General features: G+C 40.4%; 1 protein-coding gene and 1 long non-coding RNA gene across 3 annotated transcripts in view; one reads left to right on the top strand and one right to left on the bottom strand.

Annotated features, from left to right (window-relative positions):
• Positions 1-4,175: 4,175 nt before the first annotated feature.
• LOC137874507 (uncharacterized) lies at positions 4,176-7,467 on the bottom strand. 2 transcript variants are annotated; one of them, XR_011103317.1, is made up of 5 exons: positions 7,389-7,467; positions 7,030-7,095; positions 6,600-6,655; positions 6,046-6,405; positions 4,176-5,926 (listed from the first exon to the last, which is right to left on the bottom strand). It is a non-coding gene; the product is annotated as an uncharacterized lncRNA (long non-coding RNA). The 2 variants fall into 2 exon arrangements; XR_011103318.1 differs by having other exon boundaries at positions 7,373-7,433.
• Positions 7,468-9,597: 2,130 nt separating this feature from the next.
• LOC137874506 (endophilin-A1-like) overlaps positions 9,598-13,011 on the top strand; it is a 20,940-nt gene continuing 17,526 nt past the window's right edge. Inside the window, exon 1 of the mRNA XM_068713210.1 lies at positions 9,598-9,880. Within this exon, the coding sequence (XP_068569311.1) occupies positions 9,836-9,880 (45 nt within the window). The 5' untranslated portion in view covers positions 9,598-9,835. The remainder of the gene's footprint in view (positions 9,881-13,011) is intronic.

Raw genomic sequence — 13,011 nt, 5'->3', positions numbered from 1 at the left:
GCCTTTTGGTCAAGTGTTTTTCGTGTCTCGTTGTAAAAGAACTCAGTAGATTTCAGAGTTGTCATGCTTGCTTGTGACCAGCTTGTAAAACAGTATGTTATGTGGGAGAAGATCATGGCACATATAAAGAGTTTGATTGCCTCTGTAGTTAGGTTTGGTCTCATATGCCTAAAGTTAGCCAGGTTGAATTTGATAGCACTGGCTACCTTTTTAGCACGCTGTTTAAATGACAGATTCAAATCCAGGATGATTCCAGGATTTTAAAAATCACCTTGAGCTATTCTGCTGTAACAATAACAATGTTTACAGCTTGTTGTTTGTTTTTAGCATATACATAAATAACTGTGACAGATGGGCAAACTGAAGGCAGGTCATTAATGTACAAGCTAAACAAAATTGGGCCCAGTATTGATCCCTGAGGAACTCCAGGATGAACTGATTCCATTTTGGACAGACAAAGATGTAAAACGCGTTAATTCTAGTTACTGTAAGTTCTGTTTTCCACTCGCCTGGCTTGGTTATGAGTAAGAGCAATTAATTCTTCGCCTGCGTTTGACCAAACACTTTTTCTTGATGAGCCTCTGCAGCATTGAGACCAGGATCAGTAAACATCTATAGGTGGAGTTTAAAGGCTCTCATGTTAACTCCTCCCTCTCTGTCATCTCAACGGGATCATTTGTAGTGGATGTGACAAAAACGTCCTACCAGGCAGAGGAGAACCACAACGTCACTCTGGAATGGACATTCCCTTCACTAACCGACAGGCCCCTGAACTCTTTTATGATCTACTGTGAGATGTTTACTGATATCAGGCCCTTGGTCCTGTTTCATCTCCACAACGGTGTCGAGGTCCCAGAGTATCAGGATGAACAGTTTGCAGGACGAGTCCAGTGTGACAGAGACGTCCTCGGAGAGGGACGACTCAGACTTCACGTGTCCAGACTCAGGACTGATGACTCGGGCGAATACCAGTGTGAAGTGATCATAGACCGAGCTGTCAGCCGCAGTGAACGCCACCTCATTGTCACCAGTAAGTTCATTCAGTGGAACTTTCTTAACAAGTTCAATTCAGCAGCATAGTAGAGAACCTGGAAAAGTGCTGTTTCTTCACATGGATGTTTTGTTCGGTCTCTTTCCAGAGGCGAGGGTTTGGCCCGAACCTGAAGAATCAAAGCCAACAGGTCGGAGGTGGATGGGCCTGTTTTACGCTCTTATACTGCCAGCAGCAGCTCTGCTGATAGTTTGTTTTCGGTTATTTGTTCACTTTCGGCTGAGGGTGTGACCCTGGATGACCAACTTTCATTCTCGGCAAACATTTCATCCGTTACACGCTCCTGCAGATTCCTGCTCTACAACATCAGGAGGATTCTCCTCTTCCTCACTGACGAGACGGCGCAGGTTCTCATCCAGGCTCTTGTCATCTCCCGCCTGGACTACTGCAACTCTCTACTCGCCGGAGCCCCGGCGTCGGCCATCAGACCTCTGGAGCTTGTCCAGAAAGCCGCAGCTCGCCTGGTGTTCAATCGCCCCAAGTTCTCCCACACAACTTCCTTTCTCCGTTCTCTACACTGGCTCCCTGTAAGAGCTCATCCAGTTTAAGACTCTGGTGCTAGCCTACAGGGCAGTGAAAGGAACAGCTCCTTCCTATCTCCAGGCCACGGTCAAGCCTTACACCCCCGCCCGACCACTTCGCTCTGCTGCCTCGGGGCGATCGGTTGCCCCGTCGCTCAGAGGTCCTAGCCGCCGATCGACCCGGTCACGTCTGTTTTCTGTCCTGGCCCCACAGTGGTGGAATGAACTTCCCACTGACATCAGGACAGCGGAGTCGCTGCCCATCTTTCATCAGGCTGAAGACTCACCTCTTCAGGAAGTGCTACCCTGAGCCTTCCACTCAGTACTTATTGTATTCATACTAGCTTGTTGCACTTATTGTATTCATATTACTTATAGCACTAACTGTTTTTCTTTGTTTCTGTTCTTTGGCTCTGAGTTATGCTCTGCTTCAGGCTCTTAGATGCTTGTTTGGAAAAGGAAATGTACTTATGACTTCTGGTGACTAGTAGTTCTTTTGATTACCAATGTTGAATGCACTTATTGTAAGTCGCATTGGATAAAAGCGTCTGCTAAATGACTGTAATGTAATGTAATGTCATGTGAACCATGTTTTGCCTTCCAATGGTGGATTTGAAAGAGTGATCTGAGCACATGGATCAGTGGAAAGCGTTTGATCAATGGGAATTATCGGTTAGAATGGACACTAAGAAAAAAAAAACACAGTTTTAGCAGGTATTGAAACTATATCCGGGCACATCAAACCTTTGCCCAGCAGGTAAAGGGAAAAAGACCACAGACGGTACAAAGTTGAGTAAACTGCATCCTTTATACTTTTGGTTTTGCACCAGGGAAATGGAGAGACTCAATGATGTCCATCTAAACGCTGCTCAGCTTTCAGTTTCAGTATTTGTTATTTAGTATTTGTTTGCTTGTGTGACAAAGCGGGTCATATTTCATTCGTGTTAGTCGTCTGTTTAGTTCCGTCATGATCTGTAACTGAAGACACTTGCTATGTCCTCTATTTATACGCCGGATGACGTCAGCGGTGATGTCATGAGGTTAGACAGTAAGAGTATGTAAAGGTGTGTATTTAGGTTTGTTGTGATCTGTTATGCAATGTTTGCAAGTGGTAAACTACTGTCTATTAAAAGTGAAGGTTTGCAGTAAGGTATAGCTTTTGTCCCTTAGGCTTCTCACTGGTTTTAACAGACGACCTCACCTGTATCAAAGTGGAGGCTCCAAACTAAAGGTGGCCGTGGTTCTGCCATCAGGACCCCTCGGCTTTGGAACGAGCTGCCTGATTAGATACGGCTCTCACAATCACTATTCTCTTTTAATCACTTCTTCAAACACACTTTTACTTTATTTTATTGTTGATTTGACTAAATTATTTTATTTTATTGTATTTATTTATAATAATTATAATAATAATACATTGTATTTATATAGCGCTTTTCAAAATTCTCAAAGACACTTTACAAACATTAAAATCATCATAAAGAAGCTCAAGACTAAAAACATAGAACACACATTCCTCACACATTAAAATCAGTTCTGTAAAGGTGTTTATTAGTTTATTAGTTGTTTTTGTTTGTGTCGATTGGTTTTATTGGTTTTGTACTGTTTTATCACTTTTACCTTAGTTTGTTGAGCTTTCTGTTTTATTGCTTTGCTTTTGCTGCTTTGTCCGTCACAGCACTTTGTAAACTTTAAAGGTGCTCTATAAATAAAGTTATTGTTATTATTATTATTACCTGTTTGAGGAAATAATACATACGAACTAGATCCTGCTGTTGGAAGGCTCTATTTAAGCAGATGCCTTTTACCTGTTACAGGGGGATGGACATCAGTGTGTAGCTGTGTGTATGTGATGTCATGTTAATCTATTACTTTTATCATCACTGTGTTTGTATTCAGTTTAGCCAAGTTTGTATATATTGTATAAAGCAATAATAGCAGGACTACTCTTGTAAATAAAGTTTGACAAGTGTCTCGTGTCTTACGTTTATGTCTTACGTTGTTATGATGAATATGTGTTTGAGTTAAGTTTCTTTCTAACTCAGTCACACTAACAGTATGTCTAACTGACATAGTATTTTAAAATAATGACATAGTATCATAGACTGTATAAAAGAAGTGGACATGGTCCTGTTTTAGGGAAGCTTGAAACTAGAGACTGAGGCCATAAACTCATGTTTACAATAATTACTGAGGGAATAAATCAAGAGAGAAGTAGAGTCATTTTAGACTAGACTTCTATACAACCAGAGGAGTCGCCCCCTGGTGGACACTAGAGAGAATGCAGCTTTAACACTTGAAGCTTTACTCATCAGAACAGGTTGTCTTCTGGTCACATGATCAAATATAGACTTCACATTGGACAACATCATTTCACATCTGTATATGACAAAAATACCAAAGAAAATAAAGTATTAATTTCATTAAACAGTCTTTCATAATACAATTATCGTTTTTAAAGTTTATGTAAAATAGGCTTTTCCAAAAAAGACATGCCTGTATATATCTTTTGTATATATATATAATAAAACACACATATTTCATATTTGATATATATTGTTTCGATTTTTTTTATTGAACATTTGTCTCTTTTATGTTTTTTGACTTTTGCAGTACTTTTTTTTGTTTATTGTTATGCACCAAAATCAACAGGTCAACTTTCTTGTATGTGCAATAAGCCTGATTCTGACTCACAGCTCGTTTCTGCTGCCTCCAATTGGCCAAATGAATCTTTATTTAAGGGTCGCAGTGTTCAAGAGCTCAAGAGCGCCACCTAGTGGGGTGATCATAGTGATTGAAGGCATTTTCAAATTACACGACAAATATACTTTCAACAGTACTTAAGAAAGAAAATGTAAGAATCAGTGAGTTGGCTTTAAATCCAAAGCACAACACAAGTATTGATCTGTACGCTGTTTTCCCAGGAAGCCAGACGGCTGTTGCAGACAATGTGATGTGAAAGATCAAGTATCATCATAATTCATAAACGCTGGTCACTCACAGACATTTGTTTTTTTCAAAGTGTATCATACATAACTTGTGATACATTATAATCTTTATTATAATGCTTTACAGCCACTGTTATGAGGCATTATATGATGCACACATGCAACGAAAGAATGACAGCTATAGCTGTAACAGACGGAAATAAGTTATGTGCTGATGCAGCAGCTCGTTGCGGATCGCTGTTTTATCATTCACAAACAGCGTACATGACACATCATTCAACTAACTGAAGGCTTCACTACATCCTGCAGGACTCAAGGACATGATGGATCAAAAAATATATAAAACAACAAAAACCTCTTCCTCTTATTGCCTCTAAATGTAGCACTTGAAGCAGGTCAGCGTACTTGATGAAGTTGATTCACTTTTTGGGTTGTACCCACATGGTTGAATGAGTAAAATGTATTTACAGAGCGCTTTTCAGACAGAAGTCACAAAGCGCTTAACAAGCACTTTATAACATACAAGAAAGAAATCAAAAGAAGAGGAAGTGACCACACTTTAAAAAATTCAAAACTAAAAACAATATCGTTTCCATGTGTGTGAATGTACTGCTACTAGAAAGACAATGATTCCCTTAACAATGTAATACCACGGCTGGCCACATGGGGCAGTAGTACCAACCATAGTCTAACAATATATGGCTCCTACATATCGGCCACTATTGTTCTAAGTGTAGAAAGTGACAATTCAACAAAATCAATATGGAGTCAAATTACACAACAACAACAACAACAAAAAGATGTGTAACTCTAGGTGTAAATCTAGGTGTAAATCACAACATCATAACAATTTAATGCAGAAATACCAACTACAGTCTAACAGTATACTTTATCTCAATAAGAAATGTAACTTGTCCTTTTTGGCTTCTGCACATTGGAAAAAAACACAATACACAATAAAAAACACATCCAAAGTCACTTTGGATAAAAGTGTCAGCTAAATGAATGTAATGTCTATTACCTGTTGTTATTATTAGCTGCATGTCAATGAGAAACTATTTTTTTCTGTTTCCATTGTATGAAATTCATTTCAATTCAGTCTTGTGTCATTTCAGAATTTAATGTAGCAAGTGATACACTTGCTGAGCCTTGAGTTACCTTACTTGCACAAGTGGAATTTAAGTATTTTCTAGACTGAAAGCGAATACTGAATTTTTTATTTTTATGCCAAAAGCGTCTGTATAAACCCCAACAAACACCCAGCAGAGTTACTACTATCAGTCCTAGTCCACAGGAGAGGCCGATCCATCCCAGACTCTCAGGATGTGATGGACTTCCTGTCTGTGAAGGATCTCTTCCTCCACTTGTTGAGTTTGTTGTCTCAGGTTTGGGTCGATCCCTCTGTGCTGTAAAGACACCAAACAAGTCTGAGTCACTCATGAGAAGAAACAACATCTCACTAAAACAGAAGACGACAATAATCATGTTCTTTATTATCCAGGAAACTTCTACTGAATCAACTCACCTGTGACGTTGAGGTGACATGTCCTAGAACCTCCACCTTCACCTGTGAACACATCACACTGGTAAACGCCCGAGTCATCAGTCCTGAGTCTGGACATGTGGAGTCTGAGTCGTCCTTCTCTGAGGACGTTTTTGTCAAACTGGACTCGTCCTGCAAACTGTTCATGCTGAGACTCTGGAACCTCGTTGCCTTCATGAAGATCAAACAGGACGAATGATCTGAGAACAGTTAACATCTCACAGATGATAAAAATGGACTTGATGGAACCGTCTGTTGTGGGGGTGAAGGTCCATTCCAGAGTGACGGTGTGGTTCTCCTCTGCCTGATAGGAGGTCTTTGCCACATCCACTACTAATGATCCTGTTGAGGAGACAGAGAGGGAGAGTGAGGAGCAGACAAACTGACAACGGTAACATGAGAGCCTTCAAACTCCACCTGGAGATGTTTACTGATGCTGAGCTTTAACGACACAAAGGTATGAACAAGGTGCTTGATTGTAACAATAACTAGAGTGATGTTAAAGTGTGTGAGTGAGGCTGAAGCTGTGAACTCACCAGAGACACAGGAGGTCAGTTTGAAGAGCAGCAGGATGCTGCAGATCATCTTCTCCCTGTGAGAGGAGACAGAGGACCAGAGTCATGAACACATCACATCACAGGTCAACAGAGACCAGCTGCACTCTGTCTGTAGTCACTACAACACCTGATCTCAAATTTGTTTCTATAAATCCGGATCATATTTGATCCAGAACTGCCTTGAAACAACTGTAGAAACAAATCTTTTGCATGTTTTAATCATAATGTCGAGACAGTAGCCACAGAGTATTCATATGGTGAGTATAAGGCTGACTTTGACTCCCTTCCGCTGAGGTGGGTATCCAGCAGTGAGGTCGGTCCAGAGTTTGACTGTCCTCGATTAATATTTCACAAACCTCCGGTATAGTATCGGTACCGGCAGCTCAACATTTCCTCCGCACTGTCTCACCTTCACATCCCGCAGCGCAGAGGAGAAACCCGGAAACACTCGCTACAATATAGAAGTCCCGCAGCTCTGTGGAAACAGCACAGACAAAAGACAACACAATCAAAAGTGTTCGCTTTGTTTGTATATTCGTCTATATTTGGTGGTTCTAAAACGATGCGTGTTCAAAGCCTCGGGACTTAAAGTGTACAGTGAGGAACAAGGAACTGCAGCTCCAGCCGCGGTTCTAGATGCTGAAACTTACTGGTGCAAAAAGTAAAAGGTTACTCAATGCAGACATAAAATACCTGGTGTTAGTTTGTGTGATATCTCGAGATACACTTTGTTAATAACTTACATATCATACCTTTGTATATAATTACCTCTCTGTCGGTTCTGTCATTTAGAGGAACACCGTTGTTTTTTTCATGGGGTGGAGAAACGAAATATCTTTCACTTTCGTGAACATTGCGAGATCAGACACGACCTTAATGCGGATGTGTGCGTCTAGTTACTGCATTCATTTAAAGCGCTTTACTTCACACCGGGAGAAGTTGGACCTCAGCAAAGCTACTGGATGAAACTTGATACATACAATGTGTCAAATTGACAATGTAAACGTGAAATTAATCTATAACGAAATATAATTTTTAAAAAAAGGTCACATGCCAGAAGAAAATAAAACGCCGCTCAATTGAGTTTATTGCAAAAAGGTGCTCACGTGTTCACAGGGCATACATGAAGTCCAACAATAACACAATATGAATACTATTCATGGGAAAGTGTAAGGATGTCAGCTGTGGTTTTCTATAACAAGTTGTGCTGACAGATGACTGATAGAGGCAACAGGGTTTATTTGTATTTAATGCATTTATTAGTTTTTTATTTTTTCATCTGTTTAATCAGTTTAAATTCTCTTTAAAAACTCTTTTTCTTTTAAAGGTGCCAGGTAAATAAAATAATCATTTATGCTATCTGTATATTTTTTGTGTTTTTATGTCTTTGTAAAGCACTTTGTAACTTGTTTTGGAAAGTTGTTATAATAATTCTAGTATCTCTTATTCCTGTAATAGCTTTCTTTGGCCGGTAGGTGGAGACAGAAACACACAATCAGCTCTTAGTCTGCTGCAACTGAAACCCTTCAACAGGAAGTACCTCCAGCTGTCTGTAGGTTGTGTCAACATGTAGATGTACGTCACATAGACGCGTCTCAATGAATAGTTCACGTGGTCAAACATAAGTCTGATGAATTACACCGTATGTAACCGAGTTTAAACACTACGTGACTTATCTTAGTGAAAGTCTTACATCAGTTGTTACATCTTAATATTAGACAGATCCACATCTCACATATGTATATTTGCATATTTTTTAAGTGGGTTCTTCGGCCATGAACAAAAAACAAATATTTGGCAAATTCTGCCTGTTTTAACTCGACTTATTAACATATTTACACACACTTTATGCACTGTATTCAAGTTTAAATCAAAATAGATGTAATAGAGGCGGACACAGAAACGACGGAGACGTTAAACTGTGTAGTAGTGTGTAGTTATTTTGTGTGTTTTCTATCTGTTGGGTTTTCTGTTGTAGAAACACAGTATAACCGGTTAAAAACGACACTTTTACTATTGTTTGACTACATTTCTCTATACAGCATGTTAGCATTTAGCTCAACATAGATGCCAGCTGGAGACTCGTAGCTCTACACTTCATGTTGCGTGTTGCATTGTGGGACAAACGTTACCAACGGAAACACAAATAAATAACCGTTTCAGTCCAATAAAGGCTTATCGTGTTGTGTTTGTACATTACACACCAGATATGTTCAGCTTAATGTAGCTTTGACACAAGTCTCAGCTGTTTAAATTCAAAAGACTTATTTCCCAGCTGTATTTGAATGCACCATATAAGCCCTCTCCGGAGCTGTCCGTGGTGCTGAAGCCCCTGAACGTCTCATTAGGCTTCACATACTGACGACGATGTTCCGTCTCGTGCCGGCTCGTTTGATTCCCTTTAACGCACAACAAAAAAAAAAAAAAAAAGTGGAATGTCTCGTGCGACGCGGGGAGGCTCGCGGGTGTGCGGAGGGCGACGCGCTGACGTCACAGGGAACGTGACGCTCGCTCGCTGCCGAAGATCGTGTGTGCGAGACAGACGAGGCTAAGCTCCTCCTCTTTCATGGTGCGTTAAAAGACAGTGGGAGTCATCCTTCTGAATCAGCAGGATATTATTATTATTATTATTATTATTATTACTGTCATTATTATATGTGAACATTATGTTTATGGTTTTCTTCGGTTCTTATTGCTGTTTGCTATGTACTTATTTTCATCTTGTGCTGACTCAGCACTTTAAATGTGCTGATTGAATAAAGTGTGACTTCACTCTGAAGCTGCACGAGATGCAAAACACTGAAGTCAAGTACAAGTACATGACAATAGTACTTCAGTGCAGTATTAGAGACAGACACTGGGCTTTGTTTACTGCATGTGTGATCCATCTCTTCATGAGACGATCTCTGTCTCTCTCTCTCTCTCTCTCTCTCTCTCTTTCTCTCTCTCTCTCTCTCTCTCTCTCAGCTGGGTTTGTTCCGGCAATCATCGGCATCCGACCACCGATTTGATCAAAATAAACGGGACGACGTCGACGTCTGGTGACCGTTTACCGGAGGATTTACCGCCGTTTTATTTGGTGGGGGGGTCTTGAATCCACCCCCAGCAGCCTGCATATATAGATATATATAGATATATATATATATAGCCTTTATTCATATCTATATTGAATCATCTTACTCAGCTCTGTTTAGTTCGTCTCCTCAACCGTAGAGATGTCTGTCGCGGGGTTGAAGAAGCAGTTCCATAAAGCCACCCAGGTGAGAGGAGCTTCATCTCTCCATGTCCATGTTCCACACTGACGTCATGTATTCATGCTAATGACACATATGATATGTTATGAATGATACATATATATATATATATATATATATATATATATATATATATATATATATATATATATATATATATATATATATATGTATCATTAAATTCTGGTATATCTGTAAAGAAATCGCATTTAATTCAGATTTTTGTTAAATGTTGAGAATATTTATATTGAAATCATAGAAAAATCTTTATAAAAATACACACCTATAACAGTGTGTGTGTGTGTGTGTGTGTGTGTGTGTGTGTGTGTGTGTGTGTGTGTGTCTGTGTGTGTGTGTGTGTGTGTGTGTGTGTGTGTGTGTGTGTGTGAGAAATACAAGCTGTTGTTTTGTACCTGGCAGTGGATGCATTCAATAACAGGGTAAACCCCCCTCACACACACACACACACACACACACACACACACACACACGTTGAGATGTTATATTATGTAACAGGATATGAGGTGTGTGTGTCTGTGTGTGTGTGTGTGTGTGTGTGTGTGTGTGTGTGTGTGTGTGTGTGTGTGTGTGTGTGTTGCTGCATGCAACAGGGAATTCCCTCCGTTCCTCCTTCACGTCTTCTGTCCATCACCCCGTCACCTCCTGTTATGACGCCACCACCTCATCCCTCCATCTTTAGAATCTGTCCCTCCATCACCCCTCTCCTCTTCTTCACATTGACCCGTCAGTCCTCCATCATCCCCCTCCTCCACCTCTTCATCCTCTTCTCCGTCCGTCTGGCTCGTGACCAGACCTTGAAGTCGTCCCTCCATCATTCCTAATTAAACTTTATTACACTTTGATGCCTCCTACCGTCCCTCCATCCCTTCTCCATCCTTCTGTCTGTCCCTCCATCTTCCTCTATCGCTCTTTTAATTGAAAACATCCCTCCATCCCTGCAGCTCTCCTCCCTCGTCCCTCACTTTCATTTACATCCTTCAAAACCTTTTCTTCATCGCTCTGAACATCCCTCCATCTTTCTTCTCGTCCCTCCTCTCATCCCCCCGTCGTGTTACTATACACGACATTGACTGTCTTTCCATCCCTCCATTTCTTTCATCCCTCAGTCCAACATTATTCCTCCAATCGTCTTTCAAGACAAACTTCCCTTCCTCTCTTTCTGTAGTCATCCCTCCATCTTTCTTTTCCCCTGAAATCATCCCTTCCACCCTTCTGTCATTCTTCCAAACACCCCTCCTTTTTTCAGTTGTGATCAGTCCTTCATTGTCCCGTTAAACACACTTCCATCCCTCCATCGTCCCTCTAAACGTCTCTCCATCACACCATCTTCTTCTTGTCTCTGAGCATTCCTCCGTCCATCTGTACGTCTGTCTTTTCATCCCTCCATCATTCCTGTAACCAGTTTTTCCATTTTCCTCTCGTCATCCCTCCATCATTCGTCTGTCTCTCTAAACGTCTGTCTGTCCTCATTTTGAACTTCCTCCCATCCCTCCATCCTCCCTTTCTCTTCTCCTACACTCCTTCACGATGTCTTTCTTTGTCTTTCATCGTCCCTCTAAAAACGGTCCTCCACCTTTCTTTTCCCCTGAAATCACTCATTTCATGTCTCTCTAGCCCTCCCTCTCCGTTATCCCCCCATCGTTCTTTCTTCTCCATCTCTTTCTATCTTTACCCTGTAGTCGTTCATCCGTCTTCTCTTCCTCCATATCACTCCTTCATCCTTATATTTTCCATTTTACCTCGAGGAGACGTCAACAGATTTCTAGACGCGAGAGGAGACGTTTTGATGAGACGGACGGACAGACATCAGGTCCGTCCGTCAGTACTTGTCATAACTCCTATGATAAAGCGTCGCTGTGAGGATGAATAGTGTGAATAAAAGTTACGTTGTGATCCTCTTTGTCCTCCACTGAGAGTCCAAATCACTGAGGACGTTTACTTCACACTGTGGTTCAGTAACGTGACCCGCGGTGCTTCACCGGCGTCACTAAGACTAGAGAGAAACCGGATCGGCATCGAAGCGGATCGACTCCTTCGCGTCCTCCCGACTTTTCAACGGAGACAAATTTACTGCACATGTGTTGCATTAGTGGGACGAAGCGCCGCTGATGAAGGGAGTTTATTGATCCCTGAGGGGGAACCGGGTCACTGCAGCAGAACAGAGCAAAGTCTGCTCAAGCACTGTACTTACGTGCACATCTGGGGTAGTTGTACTGTACTTGAGTATTTTATATTCATGTCACTTTATACTTCCACTTCAGAGGCAAGTAGTACTGGCTGCAACGTTGGTCAGTTACAAATACAAGCAGTCATTTCTAGCATTTCAAAATAAATGCAGGTAAAAAAAAAAAATGGAATGTGGAAGAAGAACTGGTTTAAGTTCAGACTTCATTTCCCATCAGCCTTGGTGGTCCCTGCCTGAAGTGCAACAACTCGTTCCTCTTACCTCCAAAATAATGCTTTTATTCTGAAACAACAGTGCCTTCTTCCTGTTTTCTGCAGCAGATTTCCCTCCAAATCCTGGACTTTTATTTAGATAAATGTAGGCATTAATTATTTGATTAGTTGATTCTTCATTCTCTATTTATTTGCCTTGTAATAATCCCACTATTTATATACTTTCCTATTTAATTTTTTTATTTTTATTTATAGATATATATTTTTTTTACTTAAATTAAATTGATTCATTTATTTTTGCATGTGCTTTTTATTTATATAAAATGTATTTTCAAATTAATTAACTATTTTTTTAGGTATGCATGTATTATTTTTCTTTTGCATTTTTCACTTATTTAACGTATTTATTTCTGTATTCAGGAAACAATAAGAACCAAATAATAGCAAACAAACATGTTAACAGACAATAGATAGAAAAGTTAGAATTTTACTGATTCTAACTTGAAGGAAAATCTACATAAATAAGTATATACTTAATATTTCCTACATGCAAATACCTTATTAGTGTTTGTATCATGACAAAGCCGGTCATGTGTTTATGTAAGTAAGAGCATGGTTGTGTCAGTGAAGCAGGATAACCTCTGTATTTAACCACAGCTTGTCATGTGGTGCTGTCTCTTGGATCGGGGCTGATTGGGTTCCTGCGCTCAGCTGGACTC

Source organism: Cebidichthys violaceus, unplaced genomic scaffold (genome assembly GCF_023349555.1).
Source record: "Cebidichthys violaceus isolate CVI_PGR_0920_01 unplaced genomic scaffold, fCebVio1.0.p SCAF_19, whole genome shotgun sequence".
Taxonomy (NCBI): Eukaryota; Metazoa; Chordata; class Actinopteri; order Perciformes; family Stichaeidae; genus Cebidichthys; species Cebidichthys violaceus.
This window is presented reverse-complemented; position numbering and strand designations above follow the sequence as displayed.